The following is a 17,995-nucleotide window of genomic DNA, read 5'->3' as shown; positions in this document are numbered from 1 at the left end:
TTATATGCGAGTAACCTTCACGATTGATCTCTGGATGACACACATTCCACGGACTCTTTTTCCTCCAACGGGCAGCCATGTTGTATGCGTCATGCCAATGCCACCTAGATGCGGAATGTAGCCTGCCTCGGCAAATTCCTGTTGTTTATGTAGATGCAGAAGGCCTGCTTAATGCCTCAACTCACTCCGTCGCACGTAGACATACCATAAAGTCAGGATATGAGCTAACCACCACAGACAATTTCAAACACAGGCTTTCTATGGTTACCAGTGGCTGCCCATACGGGTGCTAGTGGGCTTGTCTCCATGGCTATGGTTGCAAAAAGCACAGTCATGATTGGTAGACTGTTAATTGTTACATCATGTTGTTTAAGCGATCAGAGTTTGTTTTTCGTTAGTGTTGGTCATGTGTGCAATCGCGTGGTGAACAAGAGTATCCCACAACAAAGGTACTTCTTGAGTTTCCTTTCTCCATGGTCAATGACGATGAGCCTGCAGAGTACTCATTAGTACCCATAAAAATCATGCTATGACATATGACAAAATCGGCAAAACTATGCAGAACTGATTTCTTCAAGTTCAAGTGTTCCCTCTTATCGAGTTCTTGTTTGCAGGTATATGCTCGGCCTTGCTGGTGTTCCTGCAATTATCCAGTTTGTAGCGTTTCTTGGGATGCCAGAATCTCCTCGGTGGCTTGCTAGTAAAGGCAATTATCAGGAAGCCATGGTGGTTCTTCGCAAGTTTCGAGGTGCTACTGCTGATATTGAGCAGGAATTTGAAGCCATGAAGGCATCTAGTCTGGATCATCAAAATGAAGAAGGTAAAACACTTATTACCAATACATGTGTGCAAAAGTTTCACTTAAAATAATGCAGTACTTTGCAAGGAATTTAAATAATGATACAACAGATGGTGGATGAGTAATGCGCTCGAAACATGAATCGGAAAGGATGGACTGTCGACTTGGCGGACGTGCATGGCCTGTGTATTGTGAGCATGCTTCCATACAGAAAACATGCAAAGTAGAGTGGCCTTGCAACAGCAGAGAACATCGAGTGTTGCCACAAGGTTGGAAAGAAGTAATGCCTTTAATGACAGGCTTTAAGAGAATAATTTACTTGTCACATTTTAATCCAATGAAGCCGTTAGCGAAACCAGTTTGTTGCAGATGTATGACTGCAGTATGTGATAATCACTGCAAAACAATAAACTCCAGTTATTTAAAATGAATTTTATAGGCAGCACTTTTGTAATTTGTAGCAGCTTCCTTTTTTCTTTTGTCATGCAGTCAAGTGTTCGCAACAAAACAGAGGTAAAAAATCATGTTTATCTCGGCCCCGGTGACGACCTCCGAGGTGTGGTAGCTCAAGCTGAATGTCAAACCGGATGTCAACATGCGGTTCTCTTGTTTCTTTCAAAAAGTATCATGAACTGGCAAGATGAAATTTTGCATATGGTATCTACACAATACAACTGTAATCTCAAAATCAGTAAGTGGCTCGTTTAAAGGGACTGATCTTTTCCTCGTTTTTGTTTAGTACATTTTGAAGATATTGTGGGGTGCAGGTGCAGGGCAAAAAATATGCATTTGCATAAAGTCCCGGGCCCTACTCATAGTATTTTGTGTTATCGAAGGCCCAATGTTTCCCATATGGGCACATCCCCTTGCACTGGTTGAATACCCTACATTTCAGTACGACATGCTCTTTGGTCTCTTCTTCTTGCCTACGCATACCACATGTTTTGCCTACAATTTCCAAATATTTAGCTACATGGGTTTTTGTTCTTAGCATCCCTGGTACACGAAGCTGGGGCACCTGGCATCATGCTACAGTGAGTGGCAGCAGGAGTGACGTGTCGAGAGCAGAATCTTGACTCCATTATAGTGACTGGAAGGGAAAGGGTGACAGGCGGGCGGGAGATGCTGCACAGAATTGGGATGAAAAATCCTAGATGATGCAGCACACAGCAGGTGAGCTGGAACTGCTATGCTCCACCTACGGATGGCTAGCGCCGAGTTAGAATTTTGCAGCCCTCTTTCTTAGACATTCTTGGGAATGGCACACAAATATGCAGACACACAGTTTTTCTTGTCGAGAGTGAGATAAGTGACACATTTAAGCCGAGTTTTCACAACAGGATGAAAATCCGCCCAAAACGCATCCCCTAGAAAAACACGCTCACACAGTGGTAAACAGTCTGAGTAACAAAATCTATTCGGATGCTTCGACTGGCTCACATGCTTGAAAGCAGCCACATTAGAAGGTGGAGGTAATGGAGTCGGCCGCGTACTCTGCTCTTAGGCTGTGGAGGCTGGCTTTCCTTTTACACAGGACATCGGACGACGTGCCTCATGTTTCATCTGATGAGGCGTAATTTATAATGATTCGCGTGTTCACTCGAATAAATGTTGGTTACTGCAGGTAACATTTATTTAACTAGAAAGGAAAATGAGTTACTTTGCATAAACATATTCACTTGTACTTCACAGGCTCTCAGAGGTAAAACACGTTGAACATGTAATGATGTCAATTCCTCTCATTCCTCTCTCTGTTCCTCATGTGGAAAGAGACTAGCCATTGCCTATTTATTAACTAAGTACTGTGTGGGCACATATTGAATGCACACAAATGAAAGGCAGAGTCCAGCTGCTTCTGAGGCAGCCTTTTGTTTCTTTTTTTGCACATTCTTTTCTTTATGTTCATAATATACTGTATGTGCAGCTCGTTTTGTGGCACATGAGAAGAAATTACAGTAGAACCTCGTTACAGTAACTCCGCTTGTAGTAAAACTTTGCTTATAGTGAAAGAAAACTGCGGTCCTGACTGAATTCCTATAGACCCAATGGTGTATTTGGTGCATGTCTAGTTTAGCGGCGCCACTCGATTTCGAACTTCTAATCTACATACCTGGATGGGATTTTGCATGGTGCATCGTAATCCAGAATAATCAAGCGGCGGTCGGTTCCACAAATTTCTCCAGAGATCAGTTTCCCCTGGAAAGTTTCGGCAGCGGCGACCATGTCATCTCCATGCGCCCATTGTTTACCTATGACAGCTTACGCACACCTCGCACTCTTCCCAGCATGCATTTCGCCTGTTCCCTCTCGCTCGTTGCCAAGAATGCACAATGAAAGCACTAGATCTCGACGGGTATCATTTGTGGTACTCCTACGCATCAGCCATAGAGCTTGGTTTCCCTCACTAAACGAAGTATAGTGAGGTTGGGTTAGGCCAGGTCAGTACATATTACACGCGGGGGGGGGGGGGTCCGGGAAGGGGGCGGTAGCCCCCCCCCCCCCCGCAGTTGTTCGAGACTGTGCTGACAGAAGACAGTGCTAATTTTGGCGCGGAGCAATTGCGTGAGGAGGAGGCCGACTGTCGTCCGATAGCGGAGTTGCTGTGCGTCTTAGCAACGAACAGGCGAAAGGCATGCTGGGAAGAGTGCAAGGTGTGCGTAAGCTGTCATAGGTAAACAATAGGCGCATGGAGATGACATGGTCGCCGCTGCCGAAACTTTCCAGGGGAAACTGATCTCTGGAGAAATTTGTGGAACCGACCGCCGCTTGATTATTCTGGATTACGATGCACCATGCAAAATCCCATCCAGGTATGTAGATTAGAAGTTCGAAATCGAGTGGCGCCGCTAAACTAGACATGCACCGTGTATTTTTCTGATATACAGTAAACAAAAAAATTCTAGGATACTGCTTATAGTACAGAACAGACACCTGGTTGTGGGTTTCCGTATGTCAGATCCTGCCATTTTGTCATGTCAATGACGCTGGGGATGTTGCTTGCTGCTTATTAGAATGTTAGGCGGAAATGCGTAGCACGTAGTGGCATAGGCGAGGTAGCTTCTTAGTTCCTGCCTGATTTTGCACTCCAAGCACGCGTTTCCCAGTTCTCGAGTTGGTGACATGACGTATGTGTTCATTGTGTGTGTGTGTGTGATGTGAAGTTTGGAACATGACGGACTGTGGCAGAAAACGCAGTGTTGACACTGCTCGAAAAGGTGATGTTGCCACAACTGGTGGATGGGAACAAACTGACGCATAAGCAAATCAACAACAATTTTGCCATTCTGCAGTCCACAGTTTCTGGTTTGGTGAAGAATAGGGGCATTTTTCTAACACTGCTGAGTTCCTATTTGTGCATAGCAGTGTAATAAATCTCTGAATGGCTTGTCCTGCTCCATTTATGACTCTCTGAAAGCTACACCTGATATAGTAAAGTTATCCACAAGTCCTGGCCAGTTTACTATAAAGAGGTTCTACTGTATTGGACGTTTGTTCTATGCCCATAATATTTAAATCTCAACATAGTCTATCACAAATGCAAAACGTGTTCGATTCATATTCACAACCCTGAGACTGGGCAACAAGATAGGACAGGCACAACTCGTCGCAAATTACCCTTTGGCAGTCAAAACTACGTCTAGTCCTTATAGGGTCCGATCGATCCTTGCATTGTAGCAAGGACCTTATTCCTCCTACCCCAAGGCAGGACATGGGAGGGTTGCTCAGTCATCAAATCTTATACATTTCATTTTGCCAATACCCAATGCTGTTATTTTAATTGATATGGTGATACTTATTGAATGTTATATTAATTTTATTTCTTTATTTTTTATCGTTTGCATTTAATTGACTGCCGAGCATGCACATCACATCAAATACTTTGGCCAGAATGTATTCCAGCAAACACGTATCGTTCACTGATTATCCCATTTTGATCTCAATGCCCACACCCGAATGAGACGATCCATCCGTCCGCGACTAAAACCTCTTGCTCCCACACGCATCCACCCCGAGAGCAAAATGCGAGCATTCAACTCTTGAGGGCGAGGCGGTAGTGCAAAACTGTGGTGACTCTATAAAATTACCTAACCATTTTGGCGTTGACGCGAGTGCTACAATGGAATCACAGTTATTTGCTATGTTACTGCAACATTATTACGCAGAAACACATTGAGTTTAGATCGCAGTGCACATACGTAACGGTCATCGTGGTACAACCAGGGGGATGAACGTGTAGTATATTTCTATTGTCGGGAAAAACTCACGTGACCTCTAGCGTTGGGCCAATCGTTGGACGACGGTTGAGTAGCTTTTTTGCTTTGCTTTTTTCTATCTCCCTGGGTTACCTGTGACGCTGGGGGTGCTTTCCCCTTTCCCTCTCTCATCTGTTCTCTACCTTCTCCTCCGCTTCGGCGGTTCTGGGTGGTTGTGGATTTTCGTTCGCGTTGAGTGAAATAAATAACAAAATGCGGCAGGCGTTGGCTGTTTCTGTTACACAAACTGCTTTATTTTTCGAGATAGATATTTCCAAATCACAAACTGCAATCTGCTGCAGCTGTGCGAAACACAAACATGATATGAACATTGTTTCTGAAGTTCGAATGATATGCCGAAGCAACTTTGCATTCACTGATTGCTGATGTCTCACTTGGAAGATTTCACAGTAGAACAACAGTATATTGGCCGCACAGGCACACACATTCAGAGATCCGGGATGACAGAGATCATGTCCATATCCCTTTGCTGCTTGTTAGGCGCCTGGTTGACCCGCCACAAAGGAGCTTTTGCATCTGCTATGCCGAAAGATGATCCTCCAACCACTTTGAGTGGCTTATCCATTCTACTGTATCCATGCAGATGCTATTCTGAAGCTGATATGGGTTGAGTGCTTATACCTGAACAAGAAACATAGAGATCAGAAACGTGAAAACCAAAAATTCTACCTGTCAAACTGCTGCGTATATGCCACAGGTGTGGCGCTATGCTATGCTAAGCTGCAGAATGGAATAGGAACTGACTTACCTGTCTTCGAGTGGGTAGCGGAAAAACACAGTATTCGCCTTGAATCGTTGTCGCACCAAGCAATGCGAAGCAGACCTGCCTTCCACTTATCTATCACTGAACTGACTTGCAGAAGTATCCATGAGGCACCGAGCTTTTCAGAGTCCGTATCGACAACATGTTAGGACACTAAAAACCATCCAAATTGGTACCGGCATAGATGCTTTGCTTGCGTCCCTGCTGCACCCAACACATTTCGAAACTTTGCTGCGAATTGCACCGGCACTGCCGACACGGTCAACACGGTGTCGCCGGCCTGAGCGCGCCAAGGAAATTTCATAATTTCAAACCAACCAATGAGCGCTCGCATACCGGGGGAGCGGCCTCAGGAGCCAATGGGCTCATGACGGTTGAGAACTCGCGCTTCGGCGTGAAAATTCTGACGTTTGATGATGTGAAAAGCTCGTAGCGCCTCACTTTAGTCCGCAAGTGAACTCGCGAGTTTCAGCCCCTTGGTACAACGTCCAGCGTCGGCGAGGTTCAAACGTGTTCTCACCACTGATCTGACCACTGATCAGTGGTTCTGACCGGTGCCGTGTGATCGTGCTTGTGACAGCCGCCCTTTTCTTCGTCGCCACGCTGGTGGAAGGATGTCAACCAACGGCAAGTGTCGGTTCCTTTAAACCTGTGCTACCATTATGTTTCCGTGCCATATAATCGCGGATTCATCAACTCTGCGCGCCCGACTGTAATTTGAAGAATGTGGAGGTCTGATCGCAGAGTCCGACGCAACGTCAGTGCTTGCGTGGATGAAAGCTTACTTGCTTTAGCTTGTGCCAGTGAAGCAGGTCCAAATGTCTCGGACACATGTTGCAACCGTTCTCCACAGCCTCCAGAACGTGAGGAGATCGTGCATGAAAATTTCAGGACGTCTTCAGCCGGTAGGCCTAGTGAGAGCGGAGAGATCGTTGTTTTTCTGATTTGAGGTTTTATGGAAATAAATATTTTAAAAACAACCACAAACTGTGACTACATGTAACATGTACAACCCGGTGTGGGCATATTCTCTGGCCACATGACGCTCCGTGCAGGCTGTCACAATGAAAGCAGTGACTGAACGCCATCATTGGAATGACGGTAAGTATGGCGATTCTAACAAGTTGTATTCCCCATATCCAGCCTTCGTTTAACATCGGAAAACGAGCGTCGTCTGCCTCTTCGCAACTACACCTTGCTACACGCTACTGCAGGAAGTTCCGCCAGGGGGATGAACGTGTAGTATATTTCTATTGTCGGGAAAAACTCACGTGACCTCTAGCGTTGGGCCAATCGTTGGACGACGGTTGAGTAGATTTTTTGCTTTGCTTTTTCCTGTCTCCCTGGGTGACCTATGACGCTGGCGGTGCCTTTCCCTCTCTCATCTGTTCTCTACCCTCTCCTCCGCTTTGGCGGTTCTGGATTTTCGTTCGCGTTGAGTGAAATAAATAACAAAATGCGGAAGCGTTGGCTGTTTCTGTTACACAAACTGCTTTATTTTTCGAGATAGATATTTCCAAATCACAAACTGCAGCCTGCTGTAGCTGTGCAAAACACGAACATAATATGAACATTGCTTCTGAAGTTCGAATGATATGCCGAAGCAACTTTGCATTCACTGATGCTGATGTCTCACGTGGAAGATTTCACAGTAGAACAACAGTATATTGGCTGCACAGGCACACACATTCAGAGATCCGGCATGACAGAGAACATGTCCATATCCCTTTGCTGCTTCTGTAGGCGCCTGGTTGACCCGCCACAAAGGAACTTGAGCAGCTGCTATGCCGAATGATGATGCTCCAAACACTCTGGGTGGCTTATTCATTCTACTGTATCCATGCAGATGCTATTCTGAAGCAGATATCGGTTGAGTGCTTATACCTGAACAAGAAAAATGGGGATCAGAAAAGTGAAAACCAAAAATTATACCTGCCAAAATGCTGCGTATGACACAGGTGTGGCGCTATGCTATGCTAAGCGGCAGAATGGAGTAGGAAGTGACTTACCTGTCATCGAGTGGGTAGCGGAAAAACGCAGCACTCGTGTCCTTCTTGAATCGTTGTCGCACCAAAGCAAGCGAAGCACACCTGCCTTCCACTTATCTATCACTGAATTGACTTGCAGAAGTATCCATGAGGCACCGAGCTTTTCAGAGTCTGTATCTACAACATGTTAGGGAAGGACACTAAAAACCACCCAAAGCGGTACCGGCATAGATGCTTTGCTTGCGCCCCTGCTGCATCCAACACATTTCGAAACTTTGCGGAGAGCTGCTCGGTTGCTCCGGCACCGCCGACACGGTGTCGCCGGCTTGAGCGCGCCAAGGAAAGTTCATAATTTCAAACCAACCAATCAGCGCTCGCATACCGGGGGAGCGGCCTCAGGAGCCAATGGGCTCGTGACGGTTGAGAACTCGCGCTTCGACGTAAACATTCTGACGTTTCGTGACGTTCGATGACGTGAAAAACTCGCAGCGCCTCACTTTAGTCCGCAAGTGAACTCGCGAGTTTCATCCCCTTGGTTCCGCCCTGCACGCTGCCTTTGCGCGGCGTGCAGGGCGGTGCTTCTTACGGTAAGGTGTGAACGGCAGGAACGCCCCGGTTACATCTTACTTCGCCTATTCCCATTTCGCCTAATCCGGATTATGGGATTAAAGAGGTCGGAGGGGTGAGAGGCGTTAGGCGTAATGGGATTGCCGTGCAATCTCATTAGGCGAAACGGGACTGTGTGCAAATGGGCGTTACTTGCACGCCCCACCCCGATGGTGACGTCTGTAAGAAATGAATGCGCTCGTCCGACAACAACCTTATGTCGCCCGAAACAAGGACCCTTTACATTTGCAAATGAAGATGTGCGCGATGGAAAGCGGACAATTGCTCTCCGGACGTTTGCTCACATCGTTCTATTTTACCATGAGCCCACCCTGACAGTTTAAAGGAACATGGAAATGATCGGAATAAAATATGACGGGAGAAGTAGAAATTACGATTCTGAGCCCTGTGATACATATTCGCACAAAAAGTTCGAGCGTAGCGCGCAATCCTGGCGCGCAAGGGAGCTTTGAATCTCGCGGCAGAAATGACCCCTCGGCTGCCAGCCGCTGACATCATGTGGCCGCGCAGTATTTTTCTTTATTTTTTTGCGATTTCGCCGGCGACGGGGCGCCGGCAAGCCGACCGAGCAGCAAGCGTTGTTTTTCATCGGACGTCGTGGAAAGGACAGGTGATGAACTGAACACTCTTTAGGCGACACTTCTCGTCTTCTTTACGAAACGTTTTATGGAGTTGGAGCCTAGGCTCCGCCAGTTTCGATTTCGCCACACGAATTTACCGGAGGCTAGTAAGTGATGCTGCTAAGTGTGAACGAATATTCGGATTGAAATATAGTGCTTCTTCTTGGTTACAAATGCGTAGTCATGAAGACACAGCGCAGTGACCAGTGTTTTCATTTGAAGAGGCCGTCGACCATCATGCCTTCTCCGTGTTGTGGTCAACACTATGGGCTCTGAACCGCATGGACACTGGCGTCTCCGAGGCGAATGAGCGGACCGATGAATGCATAGCGGTGTAACATTGCGCTTACCATATCTTACTGATACCAAGAGCGCAACGTCTATACAAGCACAACGACATGGGCACCAAATTAAAGTCAGTAGAGTGCATCTGTTAGCGATCTGTGGGAAACCCCAAAACACATGGCCAAATAAGCGTTTTCTTTTTTGAATGTTCATACGCAGCATACAACAATGGCACATGGAATAAATCTCCAACTGACAGGAATGTATTTAGTCGTATCATATATGCTGCACACACAGGCACAATACTGTTCACTAATTAACGACACCTCAGCACAATCGGAACAGAAACCACAACCGCGTACGATCCACCTCAACCCGGGCCGTCACGGCAACACAGAGGCCTATAGCCACACCTTTTACACTGCCCACAGTCTTGTTTTATGCAAAACGTACGAGACAAATCATGTAAGAACGCAAGTGAATGTCAAACGCAAATAAATAGCAACAGCCGTCTCAGTCGGTAAGTCGCCACGATTCCGGAGCTAGCAGACGATTCTGGCGGGGAGCGGACGCTTCCGGCAGCCAATAAAGTGCTCGGCCGCATGACGTCACCACACGCCAGACTCTGCTTGGGGGAGACTGTCGCCGCGGAGCGCATTCTTGCAAACTAATTTTCTCAGGAAATTCGCGCTTTTCTAAGGAAATATTTTGCGTGACAGTTTATGAAGGTATATGTTCCTATCAAGCGGTGAAAAATATATATTCCAAATGATTTCCATGCTCCTTTAATAATTTATTTTCATCTTTTCCCTCTGTGTGAAACAGTGAATTAAGTATAGTAAGTCCAGGTCAATTTTATTTTTCGAACCTTTTAGAAACGACAGCATCGTCCCACAGCTGATATTTATATATACAAAAAGGTCAGTTTCGGTCTTCCCGTGGTGGAAGTAATGGTTCCGATAACGTAAATTATGACAATCTTAGATGTTGTCAGTCGTTTTTGTCCTTTATAGCCGTGGCCACAGCGCGCTTTTCTTTGTTTTTTGGAGGTACTGAACCCGAATGTTTTAATCGGCCATTGGTGTGGTACTGCGAAAAAGTATTTCCGTTACAATTTCGTCCTCCATGATTAACTAGCAAAGGGATACAGTTGTTATGTGGAGATGCGTAATTAACTTCCCGACTTCCCGATATAGAATAACGAATTTCTCACACTTTTCCGTAAAAACGAAAAAGAAAGAAAGTCAACGCAATGCTATGCTGGAGTAAAATCAACAAGGTTGTAGAGTTATATTATTTATTATTATTATTTATTAATACTGTGGGCCCTACCGGGCCGTCACAGGAGAGCCACATGTTCAATTATGCAACAAAGCACACACAGATAACATGTCAGTACATCAAGAAAACGCTTTAAACATCTATACACATAATTCTTCCCAATATTTCCACATGCTATACAACACTTTCTAACAGCCGAGTAAACACAGTATCGTTACATACATCACTAAGCAAAGGAACTGGCAACCGGTTCCACTCCTCCATATGGAGATGCGAAAGTGACATTTGGCAGCACGTCAGGGGACCGCCTTCTATCCTCACGTGACACGGATTAATAGGCGAAGTGGGACTGTCTGCAGCATACATTAGGCCAAATGGGACCCCCTGTAGTTCAAGGTCGGTGAACCTGCTAAGGGACGGCAAGATAATCTGCTAAAAAGCATTAGGCGAAATGGGAAGACACGAACGCCCTGCCGTACGCAGTGGCTGCTCCGGAGAACGCGCGCGCTATGATCTCAACTTCACCCCACGGGTTATTCGTGGGAGCACTCAGCGAATTCGAAACCGCGGACAAGTTGAGCATTTTTCACGGGTGTTTCGGGGATTGGCGCACGTCCCAGGTACGATCGCATCATCGCATTTCGTGATCCATCGTTCCTCGCACGTACGGACTTTGATTTGCTAGGGTGTCTCCATATTTGTAGATGTGAACGAAAAATCTTGCCTCAAACTCATTGCGTCACTGAAGTTGCGCTTCCATTTCGTCATTATCATCAGCATTGGGATGACTGATCAGTACTGTACTATAAGTTGTAATTTTTGCGAGAAACTAATTTTCGTGAAATTTGTGAGCGCTCTTTTCTTCGCGAATTTGAACTTCTGCGAAGTACTGCTAAGAAGTTTTGCACCAGTACGAAACCCGTAGAGCGCATGCAACTTCGGGTCGAGCCACGCGTTTCCTCGTCCAAAAGCGTCTCGGAACCGCGGACGCCATCGTAGCAAGCACGCAGCAAAACAAGAAAAAATGCTTGAAGACGAGAGAACGACGTGGAGAGGGAACAACGTTCTCTACTTCGCGCGAGGCCCTTCCGCTCCTTTCGAAGTCGCGTGCCTTGCAACGCACGCATCTAAAGGCGCGTTTTTTTCGTTGAACGATTCACGCATTCACATGCGAGCGGGAGCGGAAGCGATGGCGACAACCAAGCCATCAGCGTACGAGAAAGCTGCTGTCGCTACCGCCTGCGCGGAACAGACTGTCACGCCCTCGCTTTTTTCTTCTTCTCACGTTGGAATCTTCCAGTATTTTAGTGTTTGTTGCAGCTCAAACAACTTGAAACAGAGAGCATTCCAAGACGCGTTGTTATAAAGCAAGAACTTGGTGTATGGACCCTCAAGGGGCAATGGGGATAGCTCAAAGGGATGCACCAGATTACGCAGAAAATAAAACTTTATTCGAAACGTCTCAACGCTTTCGCCACACGATGGATCTTCTCTCTTTTCTCCTCTCGTTCCGTCCCGTCTTCTCCTCTCCTCTTCTCGTCTTCGGCGTCTTGTCCGCTGTCGTCTGCTTCTTTCAGGTGTCAAGGAGTGAATATTTTGTAATTTCGAACGCCTGTTTTTATCACCGCTATATACTTCATGATGGACCTCAAAGCAGCCATGAAGGCAGACAGATTGAAGAAGAATGTTATGAAAACGTCTAAAGCGACTTATGAGGCTACTGATGGTTCCTTTCCGGCTTACCTTCAAAAGCACCACTGACTCTCACCAGAGATACTCGCTTGAGCACGATACTGTGTATTCACACGAGCGACATCCTCACGGGATTTTCTAGTGAAAGAAAGAGCGAAAACACTGCTCACAGAGACGAAGTTCCGTCTCGTGTTATGTTGAGCAATTCACACGGTGCGGAATATCAGCAGTGGCGCACAGCGCAATTAGCAGACGACACCGTCAGCGTCTTTCCTGTCGTCTGGTACTGAATATCTTGTGGCTGTGTCGCAGGATATTCCCCACGGCTAGCAGTGTACGTGAACACTGAACGTTGAGCGCTCGCTCTCAGAAAGCTATGATGTTTTACGCGTCTTCCGCATCTGCAGGAGAATGTCGCTCGTGTGAATACACGGATACGAACCCGCTAGGAAGATAACCACTAATCTCTATGTATAAAGGCTGGATCGCGCATAGGAGAGGGGCGCGTGGGAGACAGGTGCGGCTACCGGCTGCCATAGGTCGGCATTTTCCTAAGCATTCATTCAACATCACATCATGGTCAGTTTTCTGCAAAGCCCATCACATCACATCACCGTCATAAACCATCACATCACGAGCCCATCACTCAACTTCAACTTCAGAATTCATCACGTCATAACCCATCATTCAACTTCAACTTAAGAATTCATCACATCATACCATCACCGACTCATCAGAAACCATCACCGACTTCAGAGCCCATCACGGTTTCGAAGTTGAATTCCTATGATGGGTTCTGAAGTCGGTGATGGATTTTGAAGTTGAAGTTTGTGAGGGGCTTTGAAGTTGAATTCCTATGATGGGTTCTGAAGTCGGTGATGGATTTTGAAGTTGAATTCCTATGATGGGTTCTGAAGTCGGGGATGGATTTTGAAGTTGAAGTTTGTGATGGGGTTTTGAAGTTGAATTCCTATGATGGGTTCTGAAATCGGTGATGGGGTTTTGAAGTTTAATTCCTACAAAGGCCTACGTTGGGTGCACCCCAACGTAGGGTGTTGGGTGTAACTTGGAATTCCAATTCTCACTTTGTGCCCAATTTACAAGGTATGTTCGGACCTCCGCTCCCAACTTAATTTCGGTATGGTAGCAAGAACTTTAATTTCTCACTTAATTTTATTTTCAGAACTTGAAGGTTGTAACCTCGTTACATATTTAGCTAAATGACGTAACTCGTAACTAGCAACCTTTGGGTGGCAATTAACTTCCCCATCTCTGCTGAAATGTACTTTATTGGTTATGAATATCTAAGAAATAGCAGCTGCGTGCTCTGATGGAACACTTGTGTCCGATGGATGCTACACGCATGCGGAACAGATCATTCCCCCAAACATGACCTATGCACCTCAGATAAATAAGATACCTATAGTGACCTGTGTGTATTACATTTAAAATAAAAGACGTCCACAAAAACAATGCACCCCGACCTTGTCCTATTTGGATCCCAATCACACAAAGAAAAAAAAAGCAATCTAAGAAGACACAAAATAAGTCTAGTAAAACACACGTCGTCAGCACGACAGCAATCTACTGTCGTCTAGTAAAACGCGCATACGCGACCGAAGGCGAAGGCTCAAATCTGAACCCATCCAATATACATATATACACACAGTATAGCTGTAGGCGAGCAAATGAGTCAAACAGAACAACCACAACGTGAAGACCGCGCGACCGCAGAACGCCAAATCGCCTCTCGATCTAATCTAGCGTTCACATTTGCAACATACAGTTGCCTCCGGCTACATGACATTGCCCTCCGCGCCCCACTACGCGAGAGAGTAACGCGTTCCAAACACTTTCTCTCTCTGCGTCCGCCGATACACAACGAGGGGGGGGGGGGGGGCGAGGAAGTCCGCCAGGCATCTGCAATATCAGGCCCATACGCCCGCACCAGACACGAAACGCGAAGTGTTTATGTTCGTTCGGTGCACTCCAATACACATTTGCCATTCACTCCGCACGCGTTCGCACAAGTAACAGTCACGACACGTGAACGTCAGACATCGACTAAACATTGTCGGCTTCAAAACCTACTGTGAGGACTCCGAAACCTATCCGTCATATTAAAAATCCATCGCACAGACTTCAACTTCAAAGCCCATCACGCTGACTTCCCTTTCAAAACCATCGCACTGACTTCAAAACCCAACAGACGGACTTCGACTACCAAACCCACACACGCTGACTTCAACTTCAAATCCCACCACACTGACATCAATTTCAAATCCCATCACGCGGACTTCAACTTCACATCACATCATGCCCTTCATTCAACATCACATCATTCTCTATGAGGTGATGGTGAATGAAGTAGGTGAAGGCCATCATGCATGAATTCGCCGACCTATGCCGGCCGCCATGTTGGAGGGCCCACTGGCGCCGGCTGCTCCCATAGGAAACAATGGGGAGCGATTTGATTTGGAGTATTTATTGCGCTTTAAACGCTCCTCATTGCTGATTAGCACGCATCTTTCTTAGGAATCAGTTTGCTGATGTATTCCAAACGTGCTTCAGCCGTGTTCCTGTAGTTCTTAAGGGTAATTGCCTTCTTTTTCTTCTCCGCTGCCTGTATTCCGAATAGGGGGCCGTAAGTGTTATGCACAGGAAGCATACGCATGAAGGTGAATTCGGTGAATGTCACCCTATAAAATTCATTTTTTTTGCTCAGGAAGGTTTCACACTGTTTGTTATTGTGAGATACTTCCGTTTTTATATTTTTCGTTTGTTTTTGTTTCTGTTCGGTTTTCGTGTGGTGTTCCGCGGTTCTCGTTCGTTATTGTGTGGTTTGGTGTTGTATGGTTCTCGTTTGACTTTTTCTGTTATCGTATTATGTTCTACGAGTGTGTCTGTGTGTATTGCAGAACACACAACCTCGATCCTTATTCTGAAGGGGATCATTATTTTATTCACCACATCACCACCAGCAATGGGGTGGCGTATGGACCCTGGCGATGAAACTCTTCCATTCCTCATCTTAAAATAACGTTATTGTCACGCGTGCTTTCCAGTTGTTCAGCTGTCAGCGTATTTCATTACGGAAAGTCGAAGCGCTGTGCACGAAGAGCATGCACATGCATGACTTATCACACACGATGTAAGAGCGACTGCACATACGAGGTTAACACAGCAGTTTATTTACTTCCACCGTACCTCACAGATTAAAAGAACAGTGGAACAAATTGGCATATTGGCGTAGGTTCTGCATCCGGTTCTTTGGCACAGCTGAGCGACTGTGAGGGGAACCTGCAAGCACAAGCGCATTGTTTATAGAAAATACATGTTCTTGAGATTTGTAGGAGCAGCCACACATACTTTCTTAGTACGCAATGGCACCAGCGAAACAGCAATGCAAACAAGTCCGAGTTGTCAGATGCATGCAATACGAATAAACAGATTTGTCCTCAAAATAAAGAGCTTACCTGTGAAAAATTATCCCTCTTTCTCTGTCCGTGTGAAGTGTCCTCAAAGCTGCAACAAACTGGCATGACATGCCCTTTACATTAAAGTAAATATTAAAAAATACGGGCAGCCCCGCTTGAACTAAATGCAGACGACAGAATGCGTTGGGCCCACCAATATGGCGGCCGGTGACCACGCTGTGGAGCACCCTATGTATGGTGGGCTAGAAATACGGGTGTGCCAATCGGCAAGTTTTTCAGGTACCCAAAAATGAAGGATGCTCCAGGGACGCTGAAGTCGGCGATAGGGCCGCGCTCTGGCGGATTTTCCTAAGTCACGTGATGTTCCACTACAGTTTGCCCAAGAGCGCTGGTGTGCGAATGTCAGTGCTTGGGATACCATATGATGACAGTGGCATGTCTTGCGACTTATGACTTACGGCACGACGGACAGGTTTCATACGAAACGCCGCAAAACTGTGACAAAGATTCTCAGCAGGTGAAGATAGGCGAATCGACGATACTTTCGAGTCGCTCGTATAGCATCACAAACTGACGAACAAAATCTGTTGTGGCCCTTAGTACACTGCGAAACCACAACAGGAACCATTCTGCTGTCTACTGATCTCACTCTAATGACAATAAATGTCCGGCAAACTGACCACACATCTGTCGTGCGACAGAAACGTGAAACTATATCGTCGTTCTTCACAATAATGAAATTTCCCCATGAACCACCCAAGTGCTCAGCATACTTACTTTCGAGCACAGGGAGCAGGGAACTATAGAAATTTGAAATAGGAAACCATTCGAAAAACCGTGCTGCAGATAACTGTGTGTCCCGTGGGACACGAAATAATGAAAGCTGGTTACTGTCTTTACGAGCAGTATTGCAGTTTGACAAGAAACATTTACGTGATGTCCTCTTGTATACTTTTTTCCATTGCTCAATCAACTATCTAGACATGGATAAAACCGATGGCGCATAAACTCTCGAAGAAAGCAGAAGGAGCAATGTTAGAAATATTTTCACCAGTGGAATATTGTTACACGAGAACCCCTTTATTTTACGTCTGTCTAAGCAAGAAGTAGACGAGATAGCGTTTTTTTTTCTTATTTATTTTCTTGCTCACCGAATTGGGAATCAAAGCATGTACACGCCCACGCGCTTTGCTGATAAGGTGACAAACGAACATCCACAGCATGGCATGTGTTATCACATCGAGACGTTCAGGTGTGTGCCATTAGGCACACCAGTCTGCCGTTGTCACGTGACGACTTCGACGTACTGTCCCCTAATTGACAACCATAAATGCAAGCAGAAGGAACAGTTGCCGCTGAAGAAAGCTTCGACATCAAAAATGTTTTATTGCTTACACGGAGACACAGGCGGAGACTTAGTTTTTCTTTGTAGTTCGTGGCGAATCCGCATGGTTCGCTGCGAGCGACGACTCGATCTATTCTTCATTTGAGGGACCCCCCCCCCTTCCCCATGCATTGGATAGGCCGATTGGCACACCTGTATTTATAGCCCACCATACCCTATGCGCGATCCAGCCCAAAAACGCGATTCAAGGAATGCGCGCCGCCATTAGTGCTGCCATCCCGTGGTAGTAGTAGTAGTATAATTAGAAGTCCTATAGCCAAGAGTTTTCCCTAATCCAATTCCAATCCAATTCTAATCCAATGCAAATCCAATTCTAAGCCAAAATCCACTGCTAAGATGGACCCACAACAACAACAACAAATTATTAAACAGAGTGCAAAAAACTCATCGTGATGCTCAGCAGGGAAGCCAGCACGCGTTCGAAATAAAAAAGCTGAGCAGGAAGAAACACATGATCGAGAAAATATCGATAGTTGATGCTGTGCAGAGAAAAACAATTTGAATGATCAATAAACCCTATAGAGCTTGGGCTCGTTTTTATTTTAGACAGCGTGCGTTGCACCTCAACACATGAAATTAACTAAATCAAGCAGAATGACAAAAGCATAGTGGTGTTATGTGGTGAAGCTCAAGACGCGCTGACGCTTCAACGCTTATTAAACAATGCTATGCACGCAGGTACTCAATCTTAAAAAAAAGAAGACTCATCCCAAGCTGAGTATGAAGAAACACAATTGCCTTCACAGCTCCCCCCAGTGTGGAAACATAGCCAGCGCACGCAATGCACCTCGCACGCGTTCCTTCGAAACAGAGCACAACGACGC

General features: G+C 46.0%; 1 protein-coding gene across 3 annotated transcripts in view; it reads left to right on the top strand.

The window, feature by feature from the left end:
• LOC135376064 (proton myo-inositol cotransporter-like) overlaps positions 1–17,995 on the top strand; it is a 173,648-nt gene that overhangs the window by 56,473 nt on the left and 99,180 nt on the right. For all 3 annotated transcript variants that reach the window (XR_010417519.1, XR_010417518.1, XM_064608656.1), the window contains exon 3: positions 615–820. Coding sequence is in view for 1 of the 3 variants with exons in the window: in XM_064608656.1 (XP_064464726.1) it covers positions 615–820 (206 nt within the window). In the remaining 2 variants the exon portion in view is untranslated. The remainder of the gene's footprint in view (positions 1–614; positions 821–17,995) is intronic.

The sequence above is a fragment of the Ornithodoros turicata genome, unplaced genomic scaffold, assembly GCF_037126465.1.
Source record: "Ornithodoros turicata isolate Travis unplaced genomic scaffold, ASM3712646v1 ctg00001007.1, whole genome shotgun sequence".
NCBI lineage: Eukaryota > Metazoa > Arthropoda > Arachnida > Ixodida > Argasidae > Ornithodoros > Ornithodoros turicata.
This window is presented reverse-complemented; position numbering and strand designations above follow the sequence as displayed.